The 18,653-nt window shown below is 40.1% G+C and overlaps 1 protein-coding gene across 1 annotated transcript; it reads left to right on the top strand.

Moving 5' to 3' along the window:
* Positions 1 to 700: 700 nt before the first annotated feature.
* Positions 701 to 13,839, top strand: MRPL45 (mitochondrial ribosomal protein L45). The gene is made up of 8 exons (XM_007425981.4): positions 701 to 848; positions 2,612 to 2,804; positions 8,409 to 8,526; positions 10,240 to 10,338; positions 10,990 to 11,038; positions 11,987 to 12,136; positions 12,234 to 12,407; positions 13,366 to 13,839. Exons 1-8 carry the CDS (start codon positions 816 to 818, stop codon positions 13,408 to 13,410), a joined length of 861 nt encoding a protein of 286 aa, XP_007426043.1. The 5' UTR covers positions 701 to 815; the 3' UTR covers positions 13,411 to 13,839.
* Positions 13,840 to 18,653: the final 4,814 nt, after the last annotated feature.

Below are 18,653 nucleotides of genomic sequence, written 5' to 3'. Positions count from 1 at the left end.
CTGTTTTACCTACTGACAGTTTTTAGCTGAGAATGATTAATCCATTTAGGGAGAAAAGCGTGGAACAAAAGACTGCCATTTGCTAAGCTTTGGGTGCTGCAGAGCACTTAATTCTTTCAGACTTTGCTTGGTGACTTAGCATCCTACGCCAATAGTGACTGTCATTTCTTCCTCTTGTTTAACCCCTTCCATCTCCTAGTGGGCTACCCTGGTATGCAATTAGTTTCACATCCTGCAGAACTTTTGTTCTGCTTACAAAAATACGAAAGGACTGGACATTCCTGGACGCATCAGCTCATATTGTTAGTTTAGCTTACAGGTGTTAAGATTTCTTGACTACCTGAAAAAGCCTTTTCAAAGGACTGAATATATGGATGGATAATTCTGTTATCAAGTACGACTGGGCACCCTGATAACTAAATGCAATCTCCAAATGGCAGCAGCATGTATGATTTATCTACTGTTCTATACACCACCTTTCTGCCAAGGCATTCAAGGAGAGTGACAATTTTAAGTATTTTTTTTACGGAGAGTTACAAAGCACTTAAAACAAATTTCTTATTCGTGTGACTGTTTCTGTGGAGGCTTGCAGATTTGCGCGCAAGCCTGCAGAGTTAAGACACGACTTAATCGCTCCTTTCCGTAACGTTACAGTCTTCGGTAATTTTTATTCGCTAACGGGGACTCAGCAAACGTCAGAACGCCTCGGAACACGAGAAACACTGCTGGAATGTTCCACGACGGTCTCCGCCTCTTTTGCTTCGTCACATTCGACATCCCGCCTTCATCCCGTCGTGCAACGCGACTTTCGCAACATGGCGGCTTCCATGCGACTAAATATAGCTAAGGTGCATTTACGTCCTTGCTTACAAGTATTGGGAGAGAGAGAGGTCGCATTGGTAGTGAATTCTGGTGGCGCGTGTTTTTCGGGAGAACGAAATTTATAGTTTTCGTGATTATTAGCCCGTCTCTTTGTGTGTCTTTGTCTTGTTTTTCATTACTTTTATTTCGAGCGCTTCAGAGACGTTTTAATTATGAGGATAGAACCTAATATGTAGGAAGTAAAGCTTTCCACACCATCACCACTTCTTCTCTCTCTTATTCTAAATGGAGAAGATAAGTTTGTCGCTTCTAAAAAAAGGGGGGACAATGATAATATACGTGAGGATTTTTATGTGGGTATTCGCATATTTTTTCCTAATTTGAGGAAAGTTTGTGGCTAATTGGACAGAAATTTAGCTGTTTTGGAAAGCAGATATTGTCTGCATATCCAGAGGGCTACAAAATGTGTTAACTGGTTACTTCAAGCATTGAAATAATTAGTTATGGGGAAAGGAAGAAAAATGTTATTGATTTAAAACATTATTTATATGGCTGCCCATCTCACAAATGATACTCTCATAAAGGGTGGCTGACAAAGATTAAAACATACAACATAAACACAATGCAAAAAATTTATCTCAAAACCAGTTAAAACACAAAGTGGCTGCCATAGCCATCATACACTAATAGTGTGGGCTTAGTTACTGCCCTGACATCCAGCCAGGTCTTCAAGGCTTTCCAAAATGTGAGCAGAGTCAGGGCCATACTGCTGTACCGACTTGCATCTTCATTGCTGGGGGGAGGGGGTATTTGCTATGGGTTGTGTATTAGGATATACTTGTTTTGGGAACACTGTTTAATGTGGTATGTGTTTCTTAAATATTCTCTTGTAGCAGAGGGAAGGACAGTATGTTTCTGTTGAAATGTTTGCCATTAATCATTCATAAACTGCAGTGGTTTAGATTTGCACAGCATGCTCAGTCAAAACCAAGCAAACTAAATTATAAATGTTATATTGGGTGAGCACTGCATATACGTTTGTGCAACAGAAAAAGTGGTAGAACACATAATTTGGGTGCAAAAGTTCTGATGTTTGATCCCATATTCAGATCGGAAAGAAAAAACTCCCAAGAATTTTGAAGAGCTGCTGTCAGAATTGTAGCTGTTCACTGTTCAACACAGCGAACTCTTAAGCTAACCTCATTAGTTGGGTCATGAAGAAAATCTGTCTATGTGGTCACTAAGAGTTGACATCAACTTGATGGCACATAATCATTAGTTGGGTTTGTCTCACACATTGAGGTACAAACTGTCCAACTTTTTTTAGACAGATATGATTTGTTTTAGCATAGGGTACCTGTAGATCCAGCCAGTTTTTTGTTTTTTGCACTAGTCATGTTTTGCTTAGCAATCTGTGAAGCAGGCCATTATATTGCCAATCTTCTGTGCTTATATATTTTATATTTTGCTTTGAAAGGGCTTTTGGGGGATGCTTTGCCTTTTTTTTGAAAAGACAGCATGTGTGCATTTGCTTATTTTGAAAAGCAAAGATCATTTGCAGGAGGGACTTCTTGTCAATTCAAACAAGAAAATATATGACTTTTTCTATTTGAAATAGGAAGAAAATGTTTTTCCTCTGCAGATATGAATTTCCATGTATATTTAATGTATCTCTAACTGTGGCTCATATTGCCAGCTATTTGTATTGGGAAGTTGAGAAGCAGATAAATGGCTGTAATTAAAAGTTGGTTGTATAACTTTTCTGCTTTTTTTTTTTTTTAATTGAAAGGGGGCAACATGTTTACTGAATGCTGCCCGTTTGGCCCCATCTTCTCTTGTGATCCCAGTGAGGACCAAAAAGCGACACAGACTTCCTTCTAGGAACTTTGATTCTTTTGAACAGCAGCAAAAGCAGTTAAAGGCTGCAGGACTTACGATACCTGAAGATAAGATGGCACAGTATGTGACTATTACCTGCACAAGTAAGTAGTCTTGATAATTAATTCTATAGAAAGAGCTGGAGTAAAATTAATCCCTATGGAATATTGAGCCCCAAAACAAAATAGATATCAACTGCTTGCTTTCCCATTTCTCCCAGTCCTGTGTATCTTTAAATCCTTTCTCATTACATATAACAAAATTAACTGTATATATTGGCTTTGTCATGAACAACATAGATATTATTTGACTATAGCATTAAGTGATGATGTGCAGAACAGACTGAGCCACTGTCATTCTCCCTGTAATAGCAGATGATTGGAAGTGAGCTGCAGCTATTCAGAATGGGTTGTTCTACATATTTGGAGAATTTCCTGACCAGAGAGAAATATAGATGACTGTAAAAATACAGATATATCAATTCTTGTAGAAATTGAAATAATAAATCAAGAGAAGGAAAAAGGTGTACTCTGATCTTATCAGTGAAATCTGTGCGATTCAGAGTGGTAGTTAGATGTAAAGTGGTGATCTGATCACTGAATGTTCTGGCGTTCTGGAATATGCTGCTCAAGCTCTTCAGGGAGAGATTGTTGTTTTCTTAAAGTAATATGCTGGATCAGGAAGTGATTCACAGTGTTCTGGATGTGATCCAGCCTTTAAATATTCTGCTTTTAGAATAATCACTTCCAGAAAATAATTTTCCCTGGACTGGCTGGATTGGTATATTTTGGGAATATAATGCAGTGTTCCCACAGGCACATCAAAACTATCATTACCAGACCTTTGAGTTTTGCAATTCTTGCAAAATGCCTGTACAAATATTGGAAATTAACAGGCTTTTAACCTGTTTGACCTCTTTGAGAATTTAATGCAACTTCTGTGGGAGCAAGAGAATTGAGGATGATGTTCTGTACTTTATAAAGATGATTTGGTCTTTTGAATTTGTATTCATCCCTTCCCCTCCCTTTCTGTAGTTTTATTTCTTCCTCACTCTACATGCATACTTCTGTATATCTTAAAAGGAAAGGTCTGAACAGCAATAGTAAGTTACTTTTCTCAATTGGCTGGAGCCCTAAAAAGAAGTTTTCTCTCAGGTACTGTAAAAATGTACTGTAGCATTGGGTTGTAAGAACATTTTGTTACCAATCTCGTCTAGTATTTCTTCAAACAATGCTTTTTAATCAGTGTATGTATTTAATCCTACTTTATACGGGTCTAACAGAATGGGAAGATAGGATACCATGCTGATAAAATGGATCATTCTATTCCAGATGTAGACAAAAGCCACCACGTTTTAATGCTCTAGCATGTTAAAAATACAGTGGAAGTGCAGCAACCTCATCATTACAACACTCCTGGCTTACTGGTGGGGGAGATTTAAGGGCCATATGCTCCCACCGTATGTGCTCTTGTAAGTGCAGGACTTTTTTTTTTTTTTTTTTTTAAAGAAAACAGGAAATATTAGAAAAACATTCTCCCACTTGTAGATTGGTATTAATGTCCATTCTATCACCATTTCTGTTCCATTGCTCTAGCCTACTGCATCAGTAAACTAGATTTCATCTGTCAGTCATCAATTCTTGAGCAATCAATTTATGGGGGAATAAAGGTTTTAGCAGGCTGTAACAGGGAAGGGAAATTAGAAATTTAAGAGTTGTTTCCCCTTTGGGTGGCCTTTTCAGCTCTCAGATCTTAGAGAGAGTAGTTCTAGCTCCTGGAAGAAGCTGGATTTGCTCTACTAATGTCAGGTCACTTCAAAGTAAAACAGACCATGCACAATTTAACTATAGATGAAAAAAATAAATTTGACTTGTGAAACAACAGTTTAATTGGAGGAGGCAGATGGGCTTGTATGGTCCTAGCTTTTCTTCGCTAGGTGCTCTATAGTAGAGCGAGCCTGGTGAACTGTATGAATAATATATCCCTTACAGGTTACCTGTGAGAGAACATGTTTCACACAGAGTATGTGTAACTCATCCTTAAGACATGGATGGATTCTATCAGTGTATGCCCTGCTACCTAATGGAATCCCTGACTGAGTTGAGAGATCTGCTTTCAGAAATGGTGTTACAGACTCCTTGGCTTAAAATGTTATGGGTTTCTCACCTCTGTAGAGGCAGTGGAGTTACTGGGCAAAGAGTCAGGTCTTCAAGGCTCTTCAGAATGCCAGCAGAGTGGGGGCCATCCAGATGTTGGATGGAATCTATTCCAGAGGGCGAGTGCTGCAGCAGAGAAGGCTTAGTTCTGGGATCCTGATAGATGCTGTTGTTTAATCAAAGGAACCTGGAGTGCATCAACCCTGCTGGATCAAATTGGCCAGGGAGATACTATGAGAGATAGGCGGTCCATCAAGTAACTGGGCCCTATGCCATGTAGGGCTTTATAGGTATTGACCAGCACTTTGAATCACAGAAGCAAAGTGGCAACTAGTACAGCTCGTGGAGCAGAGATGTTACATGGGCATACTGAGGCATGCCCATCACTGCCTGCACTGCTGCATTCTGGACCAGTTGAAGCTTCTGGATGGTCTTCACGGGAAGCCCCATGTAGAGTGCATTGCAGTAGTCAAGCTGCAAGGTAACCAGGGCATGAGTGACTCTATGACAGGGAAGCGCTATTCCATCCAAGGTTAAAGGTAGAACATCCCCAGATCTTGGTGGCCCAAACACACACAACCACTCAGTCTTGGTAGGATTAAATCAGATAAAGTTCCTCCCCATCCATACTTGCACAGCCTCCAGGCACTAGGACAGAACCTCGACAGCCTCACTTGGCTTGCCCAGGGTCAAAAGATATAATTGGGTGTCATCAGCATACTGATGATAACAAACCGGCAGATGACCTGACCCAGTGGTTTCATATGCAGGTAGTCCTCAGCTTACGTCCATTCGTTCAGTGACTGTTCAAAGTTATGGTGATGCTGAAAAAATGGACATACGACTGATTCTCAAAGTTCCAGCCATCACAGCACCTGTGCTGTGCCCAGCTCACAATTACAGTGTTGTGGAGAACCGCGGTCATGTGATTGCCATTTGCGACCTTCCCTGCTAGCTTCCCACAAGCAAAGGCAATGGGGAAGCCAGCATGGAAGGTCTCAAGTTGCTCTGGTATGTCCCCCTGGCTTTCCTGTGCTCGTGCAGCGCAGTGCCCTCACCTCACAGCCTTCCTGCGCTTGCACCATGCCCTCACCCCATGGCCTTCCTGCACTTGTGCCACGCTGCGCCCTCCACCCCACAGCCTGTCTGCAGTCGCATGGTGCCACAGCACCCTCTCCCCTGGCCTCCCCCAACTCCCGCGTGGACTGTGCTGGGCCTTTCCACACACACCCGCGGCATGCCCACGCTCCTTACCGACTCTTGCCGCTTCCCACTTAATGGCCCGTGTAACTTGGGGTTACAACAGCAACCAGGACTATTGGGATTGTCGCTAAGTGATGTGTCCACATGACGTTGTGCTTTATGACCACATCGCTCAGTGATGGCAATCCCAGTCCCAATTACCATCATAACCTGAGGACCACCTGTACATGTTGAATTGGAGGAGAGAGAGGGTAGAACCCTGTGGCACCCCACAAAGGAGGGGCCTAGGGAGTGATCTAGCAACCAACACTGACTGAAACCAGCCCCTGAGAAAGGAAGAGGACCACTATAAACAGTGCCACCATCCCCAGCCCACAGAGCCAGCTTAGAAGGATACCACAACAGTATCGAAAACCACTGAGAGATCAAGAAGCACAAGGATAGATGCATCACCTCCATCCTGGCTCCACCACAGGTCATCTGCAAGCATGATCAAGGCTGTCTGAGTACTAAATCCTGGCCCCAAACCTGGCTAAAATGGGTCTAGATAATCCACTTCCTCCAGGGTTTTTATCAGCTGCAGACTGACCATCATCTCAACAACCTTCCCCAGAAAGGGAAGGTTGGAGACTGGTCGACAGTTATTCAAGAACGTTGGGTCCCTGTAGAGTTAAGGAGCCTAACATCTTATTAGCTTTCAGAAAGGTCCTTAAAGTTTTAATTATTGATTTAAATTGTTAATTTCACTTGTTGCATTTTGTATTTAATTGATATTTTTACTGCTTTTAAAAATCTTCCTTTCAAATTCGTTTTTATTGGAAACTACCAAGAGGCTTTGGTAGATGGTAGAAATACTAAAGCAAATAAATCAATATGTGAGGTAGTCTTACTTCTTGGTGCCATCTTTCTTCTTTCTGCCATTCTTCACAAGTACATTTTTTCATGGCCTGTATTACCAATATTGTCTGATAATATTTTCTTGCAAGTTTCTTCCTGTATTTCTGTCAAGTCATCTCTGAATATTCTGGTATAATGGCTAAGCTATTTGGCCTGGGAGATCCAGGTTCAAGCCATGGAATGTTAGCTATGAAAACTCACTGGGTAACTTAGGGGCCAATCATATTCTCTTGGCCCACCCTATGCTTACAGTGTTATTATTTGGGGAATAAAATGGAGACCTCCCTCCCCCCCATGTGAGCTGCCTTGCTCTGCTGGAGACAAGGCAAGGTTAATGTAACAAATAATTTAAAAATATTCATGTTTTTTACACTATACTTCTCAGATAGCATTTTTAATTTGCAGTGTATTAGAGTTCTGGCTGTATTTGCTTGTTTTGTTCAGGCAGGTGACTGTGTGTTACAGATAGTCCTTGCTTAACAACAGTAATTGGGACTGGAATTTCCATTGCTAAGCGGTGCAGTTGTAAAGTGGAATGTCACAGGAATGGCAGTCCCTGTTGTTGTTAAGCAAGGATTGTGGGTTGTTAAGTGAGGACCTCATGTGACCATGACTGGTGACTTCCTGCCAGTTTCCAATAAGCAAAGTCAATGAAGAAGTCACAAGTCCCAGGTGGTTCACACGCAGGCCGATGGGCAGGTGAGTGGTATGGAGTGTGGCTGGGCAGGGTGTGCTGTGATGCGAGTGTGACCAGGCAGGGGAGGGGGTGCTGCAGCGCACAGGCATGCATGCACTACAGAGTGTGGGTGGGGGTGTTGCAGGTGGCCGCGTGCTAAGGAGTACACGATCCCTGGAATCTTATACTCTGTAGCAGGCTCCTTGGGAGAACAAGTGGTGAGAGTGATTTGCAACCTTCCCTGCCAGCTTCTCCATTGACTTTGCTTGTGGGAAGCAGGCAGTAAAAGTTGCAAACGGTGATCACGTGACTGCACGATGCTGCAACCATCATAACTGCAAGCCGGTTGCCAGGCACCTGGAACTTCAAGGATCGGTCGTAAGTACCTCTCGTTTAGCACCATTGCTACTTTGAACGGTTGCTGAAAGAGTGATAATTAACTGAGGACAACCTGTATTATTTTACCAGTACTGACTGATATGGTAAGCACAGTCCATATTGTCAACTATAAAGTTCTCCCACAGTAGCAATAGGTAATTGAAACTGTAAGTGCGGGCCATTCAGCAATACACAAGAATTTATAGCAGGATGTTAATAAGATCAAATTCTAAGTGGGAGAAATTTTAAATTCATTAACATTGTGAGGGGTGGGGGGTTCAAGCAATAATATTTTATCTCAATTATTTTTTGACATTAATGTTTCACATTTGATTGAAGAGCATGTTTTAAAAACATTGTTTGCTTGTTGCATGGTAACCATTGTTTTGGTTACACAGGGGGGATCTTTGATCCTTATGTTCCTCCAGAAGGAGATGCCCGCATGTCAGTGTTGTCAAAGGAAGGTCTGTTGCAAAGGACAGAGAGGTTGAAGCAGACTGCAAAATCATACGCAGCGTACGTATTTTTCTCTCTATGGCAGCCAGTCAGCCTGTTGCATCTGTCCCTTCAGTGCCAGTGTGTTTGTTATTTTCTTTTGTAGCATCTGCAGTTTGTATCATGGGTCTTGGTCTGGTTACCTTCTAAACATTTCTGTAGGCCTTAAAGGGTGATTTATTTTCCTATTTTATTTATTTCCTAAAAACCAAAAATACATTGTATACTGTAGTCTTTTTTGGACACAGTGATTTGAGAAAGCAGTTCAAGGGGGAACCTTAAGACTGAATATTACCCTATATATAAAACCTGACTTATAGAAAATGAGTGCTATCTAGGCTAGCAAAGGCCATGTCTGAAAGCTGCTGTCTACATGTTAGCATTCCCCCCGTAAGGGGTTTCTTTTACTTGATAGGCCATGAAAAAGAAGAGATTTCCTTCATTTGCAATTTACTTCTGAATGTGTTATCTGACTTCTGGAAGTAAATATGCAGACGATATACTTAGTATGGATATAGAAGAAGGGAAAAGAGAACCTTCTCTAATGCATATATTGTTGGATCAAATGAAAATTCTATTTTATCTATATACGGCCATTTGGATACCCTGGTTAAATTCATGAAAAAGGTGTGCTGAAATGAGTCCCACCTTTTTGTAGTAGTAGTTTTATTGTTGTTGTTTTCCCAGCATCTAGTATATATAGCCGTCCAGAGTTGCTTTGTGTGAGATGGGCGGCTATATAAATGTGATGTATAAATAAATACATATGTACATACATACATATTTTTGAATATGAGATGTTTGGGTTCAAATATCATGATTGGTTAGTTCTCCATGAAGTGATTTAATCACTCTGAGAACTCTTGAAGCTGGAGACAGTTTTACATGTTTTCCTGTGAGTATACTCCTGGACATTCCTTCATGAATTCATTGTTCCTGTTTTTCAGACTTTGCTTTAAACAAAACAGCTTCATATTTGATGGTGCTTTTCCTAAGAACCATGCAAATCTTTGATTTGCTGATTAATACACTTCCAAATAAAGGTACCACTTAGGTTACTATGGAAATTTAGGATTGGATTGTTTCACTTCAGCTATATCCCCACAGTGTGCAAATGCTTGCTTGCTTGCTTATTTATTTATTTATTATTAAATTTGTATGCCGCCCATCTCCCCCCAACGGGTAACTCTGGGCGGCTCACAATTAAAATCAGAAACCCCATCAACAATTAAAAATCCCCCCATGAATAGTTAAACAAATAATCCATTAAAAATCAAATCTAAACAACAAATGCTTACGATTAACTAGCCTTCAGTTTGCTGCATTAATCAATAGCCTGGGCTCATGCAGTGTACTGAACTATAAAAAGGTGTGAACTAGCCACAGCATTTTTGCCTAGCATGTTATGTGGATTCTCCGAATAGGTGCTCCTATAATGAAAAGGGTCCTGCCGTCTAACAAGTTGGTTCCATTGATGATTTCAGAACATTGTTTATGTTTTTTTTTTCTCAGAATCCACAGTCAAGCCTAGGAGTCACTTCACTGGCCACTTCTCTCCCATAGTTTGATCAGAGTAAAGTATATTCCTTATGAACGTGACTTTAGCTGCACAGGAATGTTATTCAGCTGTTTTGCTGACTATGTCATTATTATTATGTCTGACGAGCTTAACCTCATGAACGTTTTTTCTTGAACTGTGGTTGTTTACTGTCTCCATCCACTTTTTCTTGGCAGAATCCGAAAGATCAGAGAGTGCGATCCTGGCTTCCGCATCAAAACTTTTGCAGGAAAAGCCCAAGAAATCTTTATTGATGCACACAATAATCTGGCAAAGTAAGACTCCTTAGGATGTTTCTCTGAGTTCTAGGCACCAGTCTTCCTTCTCTCCCCGCAAATTGTGCATTAGTTTGACAGCCGCTAACATCCTTCAGTTCACTTATGTTATTTAGAGAAACTTCAACAATTATCTGTATGGTTTTTTAAAATGTAAAAAAGAAGCAGCCTGTTTTTGTTGCTTTGTGATGGAAGATTGCTAGAGGCTGGTTCAAGTAACACAATGTATTACCTGGAAGTAATTCACCAATAGATAGCTGGGAAAATCTGTACTCAGGTAAGGAGTGAGGTATGGGGGCAGGTGCTGGTTCATTCAGCTGACATTCCAAGTGTATTTGTGCATTCTGACACCATTTCAGCACCTGTTTTGATGTTGACTATTGTATCTCCCTTTTCCTATAACTGTGTATTGAGCCACAGCCACAGGTTTTTTTTTTTATCCTCCCAGCCTTGCATAGTACATTGTGACTTGATCTTGCTTAACAATGATTTTTCTACAGTGTGGATTATTTTCTGTACATATTAGAGGTTGTCAAGATTGTGCATCCATGTGTATGTCTATGTTGTTGTGCTTCAAACTGAATAGTATTTTAATTGAGTTGGTATATGGAGGCATCCTGATCATGTGCTATCCTTTCTAAATTCCTACAGTTTTAACGAAGAGAAGCTTCACTCTCTAGTGACTGAACACTGTTACCCGGTAAGAATCTCTGATGAGATCAGCAAGTGATTGCGTAAAAGACTTTTAAAAAGGTGATCTATCATGGCTCTCTCCCATAACTGATACTTGCACCACTGTCCTACGGTATCCCTGCATTGTCACTGTGCCACAAATTGGCAGATTTAATCCTCATTGGTGGGTTGCTTAATTGTTCATCCTTCATTTCAAGCCCCTGAGGTGCTTTGTTTGTTTGGCATCCTTGTATGTACTTAAAATTAATCTGTGATGCATATAGATTTTAAAAAATCCAAGAGGGAATAGGAAGAAAGCAATGCACCATGGTTACTAGCACCTACAAGTGATCCAAATGCCATTCCAGAAGAAGGAGGGTTGGGGAAAACTGTCCATGGACTCAGCATGGCTGATAGCAGCCCAGCCTCAGAAGGTTGCCCTTTAAGTGTCTTTTTGGTTTTGTTTCTGATGCCTGCAGTTAACATAGTCTAGGCTTGGTCTTCGGAGCACATTGTATCAAGCTACTGGGTTTCACTGATACTGTATGCAAAAAGTTCTGAATGCCAATAAACTAGTCTAGTTTGTCTAAACAGTACTATGAGCTTCAGTTGTCCACAGCATGACTTTGCGTTTTCTGCCCATTTCCTTTTTCTCAGACTGGTCTTGGTTATTTGCCCCTCAATCATTTTTGTGCCTTTCCACTTTCTTTCAGGACTGGAAAAACATTTTATATCAAACAGTTAAATCCTGACCCCAGTGGTTTTGTAGTATTTTAAAAATCCTGAGTTGTTAAAGATAGGGGTTTGGATGTTGGTTTTTTGTTTTGTTTTGGTCACTTCCATTTTTATCCTCTAATTTTCTTCTAGAAATCTTCTAAGAAGATTTTATTCCCCTTGTTTTGACCTCTGCAGTAGTATGCTTAATCTTCTCCTTAATTTGAACATGCTGAAATTTTAGACATGTTGAATTTGCTAGGAAATGGTACGAGGAAACGAATATAAGACCATCCGGTGGAGTTTTCTGGGGTCACTGGAGCCCCCTCGAGTGGTTCAGGTGCGATGCCCAACTATGCTGAGTGAGGACGTTGTGTATGGGCAAGTGACAGTTCGAATGCACAGCCGGCAGGTATGTGATTCCAACCACATTTATCCTGGATGTAATAGAATGTGTTTTAAATATTACTGCTTAACATCAAAGTTGGTTTACTGCTTTTTTCTGGCAGATTTTGGCAATCTATGACCAGTTTGGGAGGCTGATGTACGGGAGCGAACAGATACCAAAGGATGTTTTGGAGTACATTGTCTTTGAGAAACATCTGGTACATAAGACTGGCCAGTGGAGGTTACATGACAAAATTGTTCCATCATGGGCTCCTCCAAAAGATCCCCTAATCAAGGTACTTGTTTCAGGCATGGTGTGGCATTTATTCGTAAAGGTATCTTAATTTTTTAGATGCATGACTTTTAATTGCCAGAGGAGTGTTACGGTTTTGGCATCTACTTTTTATCTCAGGCTGGGTATAGTAGCTTGATTCATGTATCCTATTAAATCATAATGTGATTTAATTGGTTTTGAAATACTGTAATATGTTGTGTGAACTGAGCCATTGTCAATTAGTTACGCATGGTTTATTGAATAAACAGCAAGTGTAAAAGTGGCTCAATTTAAAGGAAGTCTGTTTTTAGCTGACAGTGGTGTGCTAGCATCTTCTCAACACCTACATGCATATACAAATATCCCTCCAGTACAGGCCTTCTGCCAATTTCATGCTGTCTGGCTGCGTTGGCCTACAGAGCCTCTCATTCTCATCTAGCATGCCCAGTGGACGCTGGCAGGAGCATGAGGAGCTGTAGTTTAAAACATCAGAGGGAATGCTTTGGAGGAAACTACTATAGAGAGTTAGGGGTGTGATGCTTGAGTTCATACTGTACCTCTGTCCTGTACTCATCTAGTCCTTAGGCAAGTCATAATCTTAAAACCTTGGTTTCCTATTTAAATAATGGCAAAAGTAGCTTAGGAAATCTTGACTGAAGAAGCATAGTCATTGGGCATGAACTATTTTACAAATGACAGGCTTGGCTGGGATTGCACATCATTATTCAAATCCAAAACCAAACAAATTGCATTATGTTTTAGCATGCTGTGTCAGTCCAACCAATGTGTTCCAATACTCCCAGTTTCTCCCAGGGTTTTGAGGCATAATCCTTGTAATTTTTCTTAAGACAGCTTCCTCAGTAAATAGATGCTTGTGCGATGGGAAAGCAATGCAGTTTCTTCATATTTCAGATTTCGTGAGCTTTTGACAATTGGTGCATTGATTTTCTGTCCTTTTCCCCCAACCCTATACTTTCCAGACTGTTATGATCCCAGGACCAACCTTGACACCTTCCGGAGAATAAGAAATCAATCATCAAAAGGCACCAGATCCACAGATTTAGTGCGACAAATAATAAGACCAAAAGAATGAAACATGGAAGACAAAATTGGATATGTCGGGCAAGCTTCTTATGTGTCATGCCGCTGGTTAAATTATGACGTATATATAATAAAGCTGTATAATCCCTGTATTACTCCATCTTTTCAGCTTTTTCAGTCTTCCTTGCTAAAATAATTGCTGTATACATTGCAATATTGGTTGTATATTGTTACTTTTTTATCAATAAAGTAATAGATTTTAGGATACAAAACCTAATAACCTTTTTTGTGACAATCCACTGGAAAACCATCAGGGTCAGGAGCTTTCCCTGATTTCATAGATTTAATGGTAGTGACAGTTCCTTGAATTAAAAAAAGATTATGGTCCTGCTGTAACTGGTAATCTCGTGTTCTTTTTTTTTTAATCATCTACCTCATTTGTTATTGAGTTTTGGAAACTGTATGATTTGAAGTAAAGTTTTAAAATATTTTTAATAGATCTGGAGAATTCATACACTTAATCCTATATCACAGACAGATGGTACAATATTAAGTTACATCATATTACTCTTTTCTCAATATCATTGACTGGTGCAATGTAGTAAAAATTCTGTTTTGGAAACATTTATTAAATTCATGTTTAGCAGGTACAGGTAGTCCTCGCTTAACAACCACGATTGGGAACGGAATTTAGGTCGCTAAGTGATGTGGTCGTTAAGTGAATCATGTGACCAGACACAATTTTATGACCTTTTTGTGGTGGCCATTAAGTGAATCATAGTTGTTAACCGAATCACATGGTTCCCCGTTGATTTTGCTTGCCAGAAGCTGGCTAGGAAGGTTGCAAATGGTGATCCCATGACCCTGGGACTCTGCAACCTTCGTAAGTGCAAGCTGGTTTCCAAGTACCTGGATCACAATTACGTGACTGCAGGGGTGCTGCAATGGTCGTAACTTCAGGCACTGGTCATAAGTCACTTTTTAGCACTGTCATAACTTCAAATGGTTATTAAGTGAGGACTACCTGTACCAAAGTTCTGTATCACTCAGCAGATGGATGGGATGCATACAGAGTTCATTTCTTTTGGTTTACTCTTCTAAGAATTGAACTATAGCTATTTGTTGCTTTTTATAAGAAGGATGTGCAATAATTTAACCTCAAAGAATGCTTTGGCAATGTCTCATCTTTGACACCAATATCACCAAAGATTGTCAACAGACCCTATTAATAGGAAGAAAACCCACCATCTCCTATTACAGTTGCATAATAAAATAGTGTGCAGTACAGCCTTCCCTAGGTACCTAGTTAATTCTTCATTGGATAATAACATCATTCCCATCCAACATGAAGAAATGTGATATGCTTTCTACTAGAACCCTAACCCTAACCCACTCATTTGTAGGTGAAACTTGGGAACAATAAATGAAAGGAAGGAGCTACAGATAGTCCTTGTTTAGGAACTCCCTCATACAGCAACTGTTCGCAGTTATGATGGTGATGAAAAAGCAACTCTGCAACCAATCCTTGCATTTACAATCTTTGTAGGTCTGTAAAGCAAAGAAAAGCTGAAGTAAGATCATAACTACAGTCATGGTTTCACTTAGCAACTGCTTTGCTTAACGACTGAGTTGCTCGTCCCAATTCTGGTTGCTAAATGAGGACTACCTGTAAAATCTGGCTATGAATTGATACTTTCAGGTCTTTTCACACAATGGTTTACAAACTATTGGAAAGATTACTGGGACAATGTGAAACACTGCACATGTTTTAGAACGTGAATACATTTAACATATATCAGGCATATAGCTTAATGTATAAAATACGAACGAAATGTGCTTGCAAACTTCAACTGCTATATCCATTAGGAAGCTAATTTCATGGTAGATCTGAGTTTATCCTGCCTGCATGGAAAAAGTTCTTAATCACAGGCCATGATCAATTTGGAAAGCCTCTGCCTGCAGGGTGGGTAGATTTATGTATGTATGTACGTGTAAGGCTGATTGACTCCACTGAAAGTCTAGGCAGCATACAGTGTAAAACCATTCAGATACAAACAAAAGAGGAAAGAAAAACTGATTTGCCTTCTGACAAGAGGATTTGTGATTGTTCAGACCCACTCTGACAGCCATTTCATGATCATGCTCACAACATGCTTCTATCAGAAATGTCCAAAACATGATGTGAGGACTGCAGTTATTTTCACCGAAAAAATAGAGGCCCAACAAAATCAAAGCATTACAAAAATTTTTTCCATCCCTATTAAAACTCAAAAGAATGAGATACACATTCTCTCAACACAGAGATATATTTTTATTACTGTATTTACATTGTTACAGAGTGAGATAACCTTGTTTGATATTTAGCAGAGTACAGGGACAAAGCATTCTCACATTTGACACATTACATTAGCAGCGCTTTCTAAAGGTACGTCAGACACAACTCACAGAGGAAGTGAGGGTTTAAAAAAGAAATCTGGAATCTTAGGTTTATTATAAAGTAGCCAATGCCATTTGTGTTATCTGTCTATGGAGGAAGGTCTCTGGGCAAGAAAACAGCAGTTCAGAACAACTTTCCTCAAATCCTCTAAGTGAGGGTTCTCAGTAATGGATCTGCGCATGTAACAATAAGGCTCGTCTTCTCAGTGCCCTGATCTTTCCTTTATGAATGTGTAGGAATTATTGCTTTGGGTTCACACCTTCTAATCAAGAGGAACTTAGATCAGATGTGAATTCAGAAAATATATTCCTGGGGGTAGATTAGTGTTTTCTCTTGAAGACCCGCTCATGCACACTGCTGAGTCATAAAACTCTTTCATGATGATCACCTCACCAATTAAATCTGCAACCTTTTGAATGCCACCTTGTGCTCTACCCTTGAGGGATAGCCCTCCCTGGCCCTGAACTATAAACTTTTTTACCACAGAAATATAACCAAAATAAAGGAGCTATTTTTAATTACTTCATAGCTTTGGCCACAAAGGGCTTCTCTCTAATCTCATGGTCTCGATTGTACAATATTACGTTATGCCATTGCATATATCACAAGGAATACTTAAAAAAAAAAAATCATTGTATTTCACTCATTTTGGTGTTGGCTGAAAGCTACTCATTGGTTGTTTAAATTTACTACTACTTATACTTTTTTCCCCCTTAGGGGGAGAGTTATTATTCCTCTATTTTTTTAGAAGACTATAACGAAGAACTATGTTTTAAGAATATTTTAAAATATTTTGTAATGTACGTTTCCTGCCCTTAGTGGGGTTGTTTTTTTGTTTTTTTATGGTTTCGTTTTTGCTTTTCAAAAATACCAGTTTCCAAAAGCTGTTTGCAACAATGCCAAAGAAACACTTTCGAGAGTGTGCCACCTTGTGGTCAAAAAGCGCAGTTGTCCTTTTAAGCCGTCCAAGTCATTGGCCGAGCGGCTGCGTGACGTCATCAGAAAGCTTTGTGGAAAAAGAAGGTTTATAGGCCGGAGGTGTTCAACATTAATAGAACTGCTGAGGCTAAGGGAAGTGTCATCAGTCTTTTTAAACAAAATGTTCACAAGAGATCTGGGATAAAGCAGTAGGCATAGGATTTATATATCACACTAAGCTATAATATATTTTGCTTTGGGGTTAGTTTCATCTACGCACAGGCTCAATGAATAAATCATAGTTTGTTTTAGAACAGGAGACCCCCATTTGAAACAACACATTCCTCATTTGCCTATTATAACGGTATCTTACTGGTTTACTCCTGATTTGTTTTGTGCCTTCTCCAAGTCTAATCAAATCCACAGAGACACAAGGCAAGAACAGTTTCTAAAAGAGAGAAAAAGCAATATCCGGTCCCCCCCACTTTAGAGTTTTGTTTCTGGCTTTTTCAACCACACAAACTCCCTGTGAAAATGATATATGAATGCAGCTGGGAAAGGGCTCTGACTGACAAATTAACAAACCCAAAGAGATAATCTAGGGATGTTTATTGCAGGAAGGAGGGTGGTAGGGTTTTTTTGGCGGGAGGGGCTGCTTCCAACTCATTCAATCAATTATATTAAAATCAATTCCCAAATATTAGTCACACCAATAATAAAGATATTTAAAAGCTGTATAGCATTTCCAGTAGTTCAAAAGCCTTGTCTAGTTGTAATTTCTGTAACGGTTCTGTAAAGTACATTACCCTTTCCCAGGTTATAGCTGGGAAAACTGATGTAAAGATGGTTCGTGGCTCCACCACAGTCATGTAACAATTTATGCCACAGCACAGGTAGAACTCAAAGCTTTTGGATGTGTTATGCGGCTCTAACTAAAGGCTATATGAGCTCTCATTTAAAAACAAAACGTAGCCAAAAGCCAGGATGGCCCTACACAGTTGAACCAGGCCTGATTCTCAGTGGCTTCCATTGGACATTATGGGATACATACAGAGCTGTGATTTTAGTTTATTTGTTTAACCATGAGCTGTTACATAAACAGCTATAAGCTGGGTTTGCGGATCATGCTAAGCCAGAAACCAAGGTCTTCAAATCACAATGGCTGGATTTGCAGTAAGCAAATGACGTTTTCCTATGCTACGTGTGATAGGATCCTGCTATAGGAAAAAATAGCTCATTATAATCCTTACAAAAATGCACTAGTAAAGCTTGCCTTACCATTTGTTACTCACCTGTAATACACAGCTGGCGGGAAGTGCCAAGTGTGTTTTAACAGATACTCGTAAGTTCGCATAGGGCATCAATGGGGCATAGAAGCCTCTCTGTAGTCGGTGACAGAGCACTTACTGTGCTCAGTCCTTGGCATCTTGATTTGGGCTTTGAAGGTCACCTGCCTGAGTGGTTGTAGTCTGCTTGAACCTATAGACCAGTGTTTTTCAACCTCGGCAACTTTAAGATGTGTGGACTTCAACTCCCAGAACTCCCCAGCACGCACATCTTGAAGTTGCTGAGGTTCAAACACAGTGCTATAGACCAATATTTCTCATCCTCAGCAGCCTTAAAAAGTGTGGACTTGAAGTCCACATTGAAGTCCACATCTGTAATGGGGTGTGAGAATAACCTTGAGAGACAGGAGGAAGAGCCACAGCCTAGTTAATGGTCTGATAAACAAAATCTGAGTCCAACCTAGTTAAAGTATTTATGATTTTGGTTTCCTGGTCTGGACTACTTTGCAGGGCTGACAACACATCTTAAAGTTGCTGAGGATGAGAAATATTGACCTACAGTACTTGGTGTAGACAATATTGATCT

The sequence above is a fragment of the Python bivittatus genome, unplaced genomic scaffold (genome assembly GCF_059951505.1).
Source record: "Python bivittatus isolate LINGU-HERP-01145 unplaced genomic scaffold, Pbiv_v1 ctg000410_np1212, whole genome shotgun sequence".
NCBI lineage: Eukaryota > Metazoa > Chordata > Lepidosauria > Squamata > Pythonidae > Python > Python bivittatus.
This window is presented reverse-complemented; position numbering and strand designations above follow the sequence as displayed.

Bases quoted from the DNA above. Each gene is read 5' to 3' on its own strand.
- MRPL45 (XM_007425981.4), top strand. From the start codon at position 816: ATGGCGGCTTCCATGCGACTAAATATAGCTAAG. The intron at 2,805-8,408 runs GTAAGTAGTCTT...TTGGTTACACAG, and splicing joins TGTGACTATTACCTGCACAA to GGGGGATCTTTGATCCTTAT. The intron at 12,137-12,233 runs GTATGTGATTCC...TTTTTCTGGCAG, and splicing joins TTCGAATGCACAGCCGGCAG to ATTTTGGCAATCTATGACCA.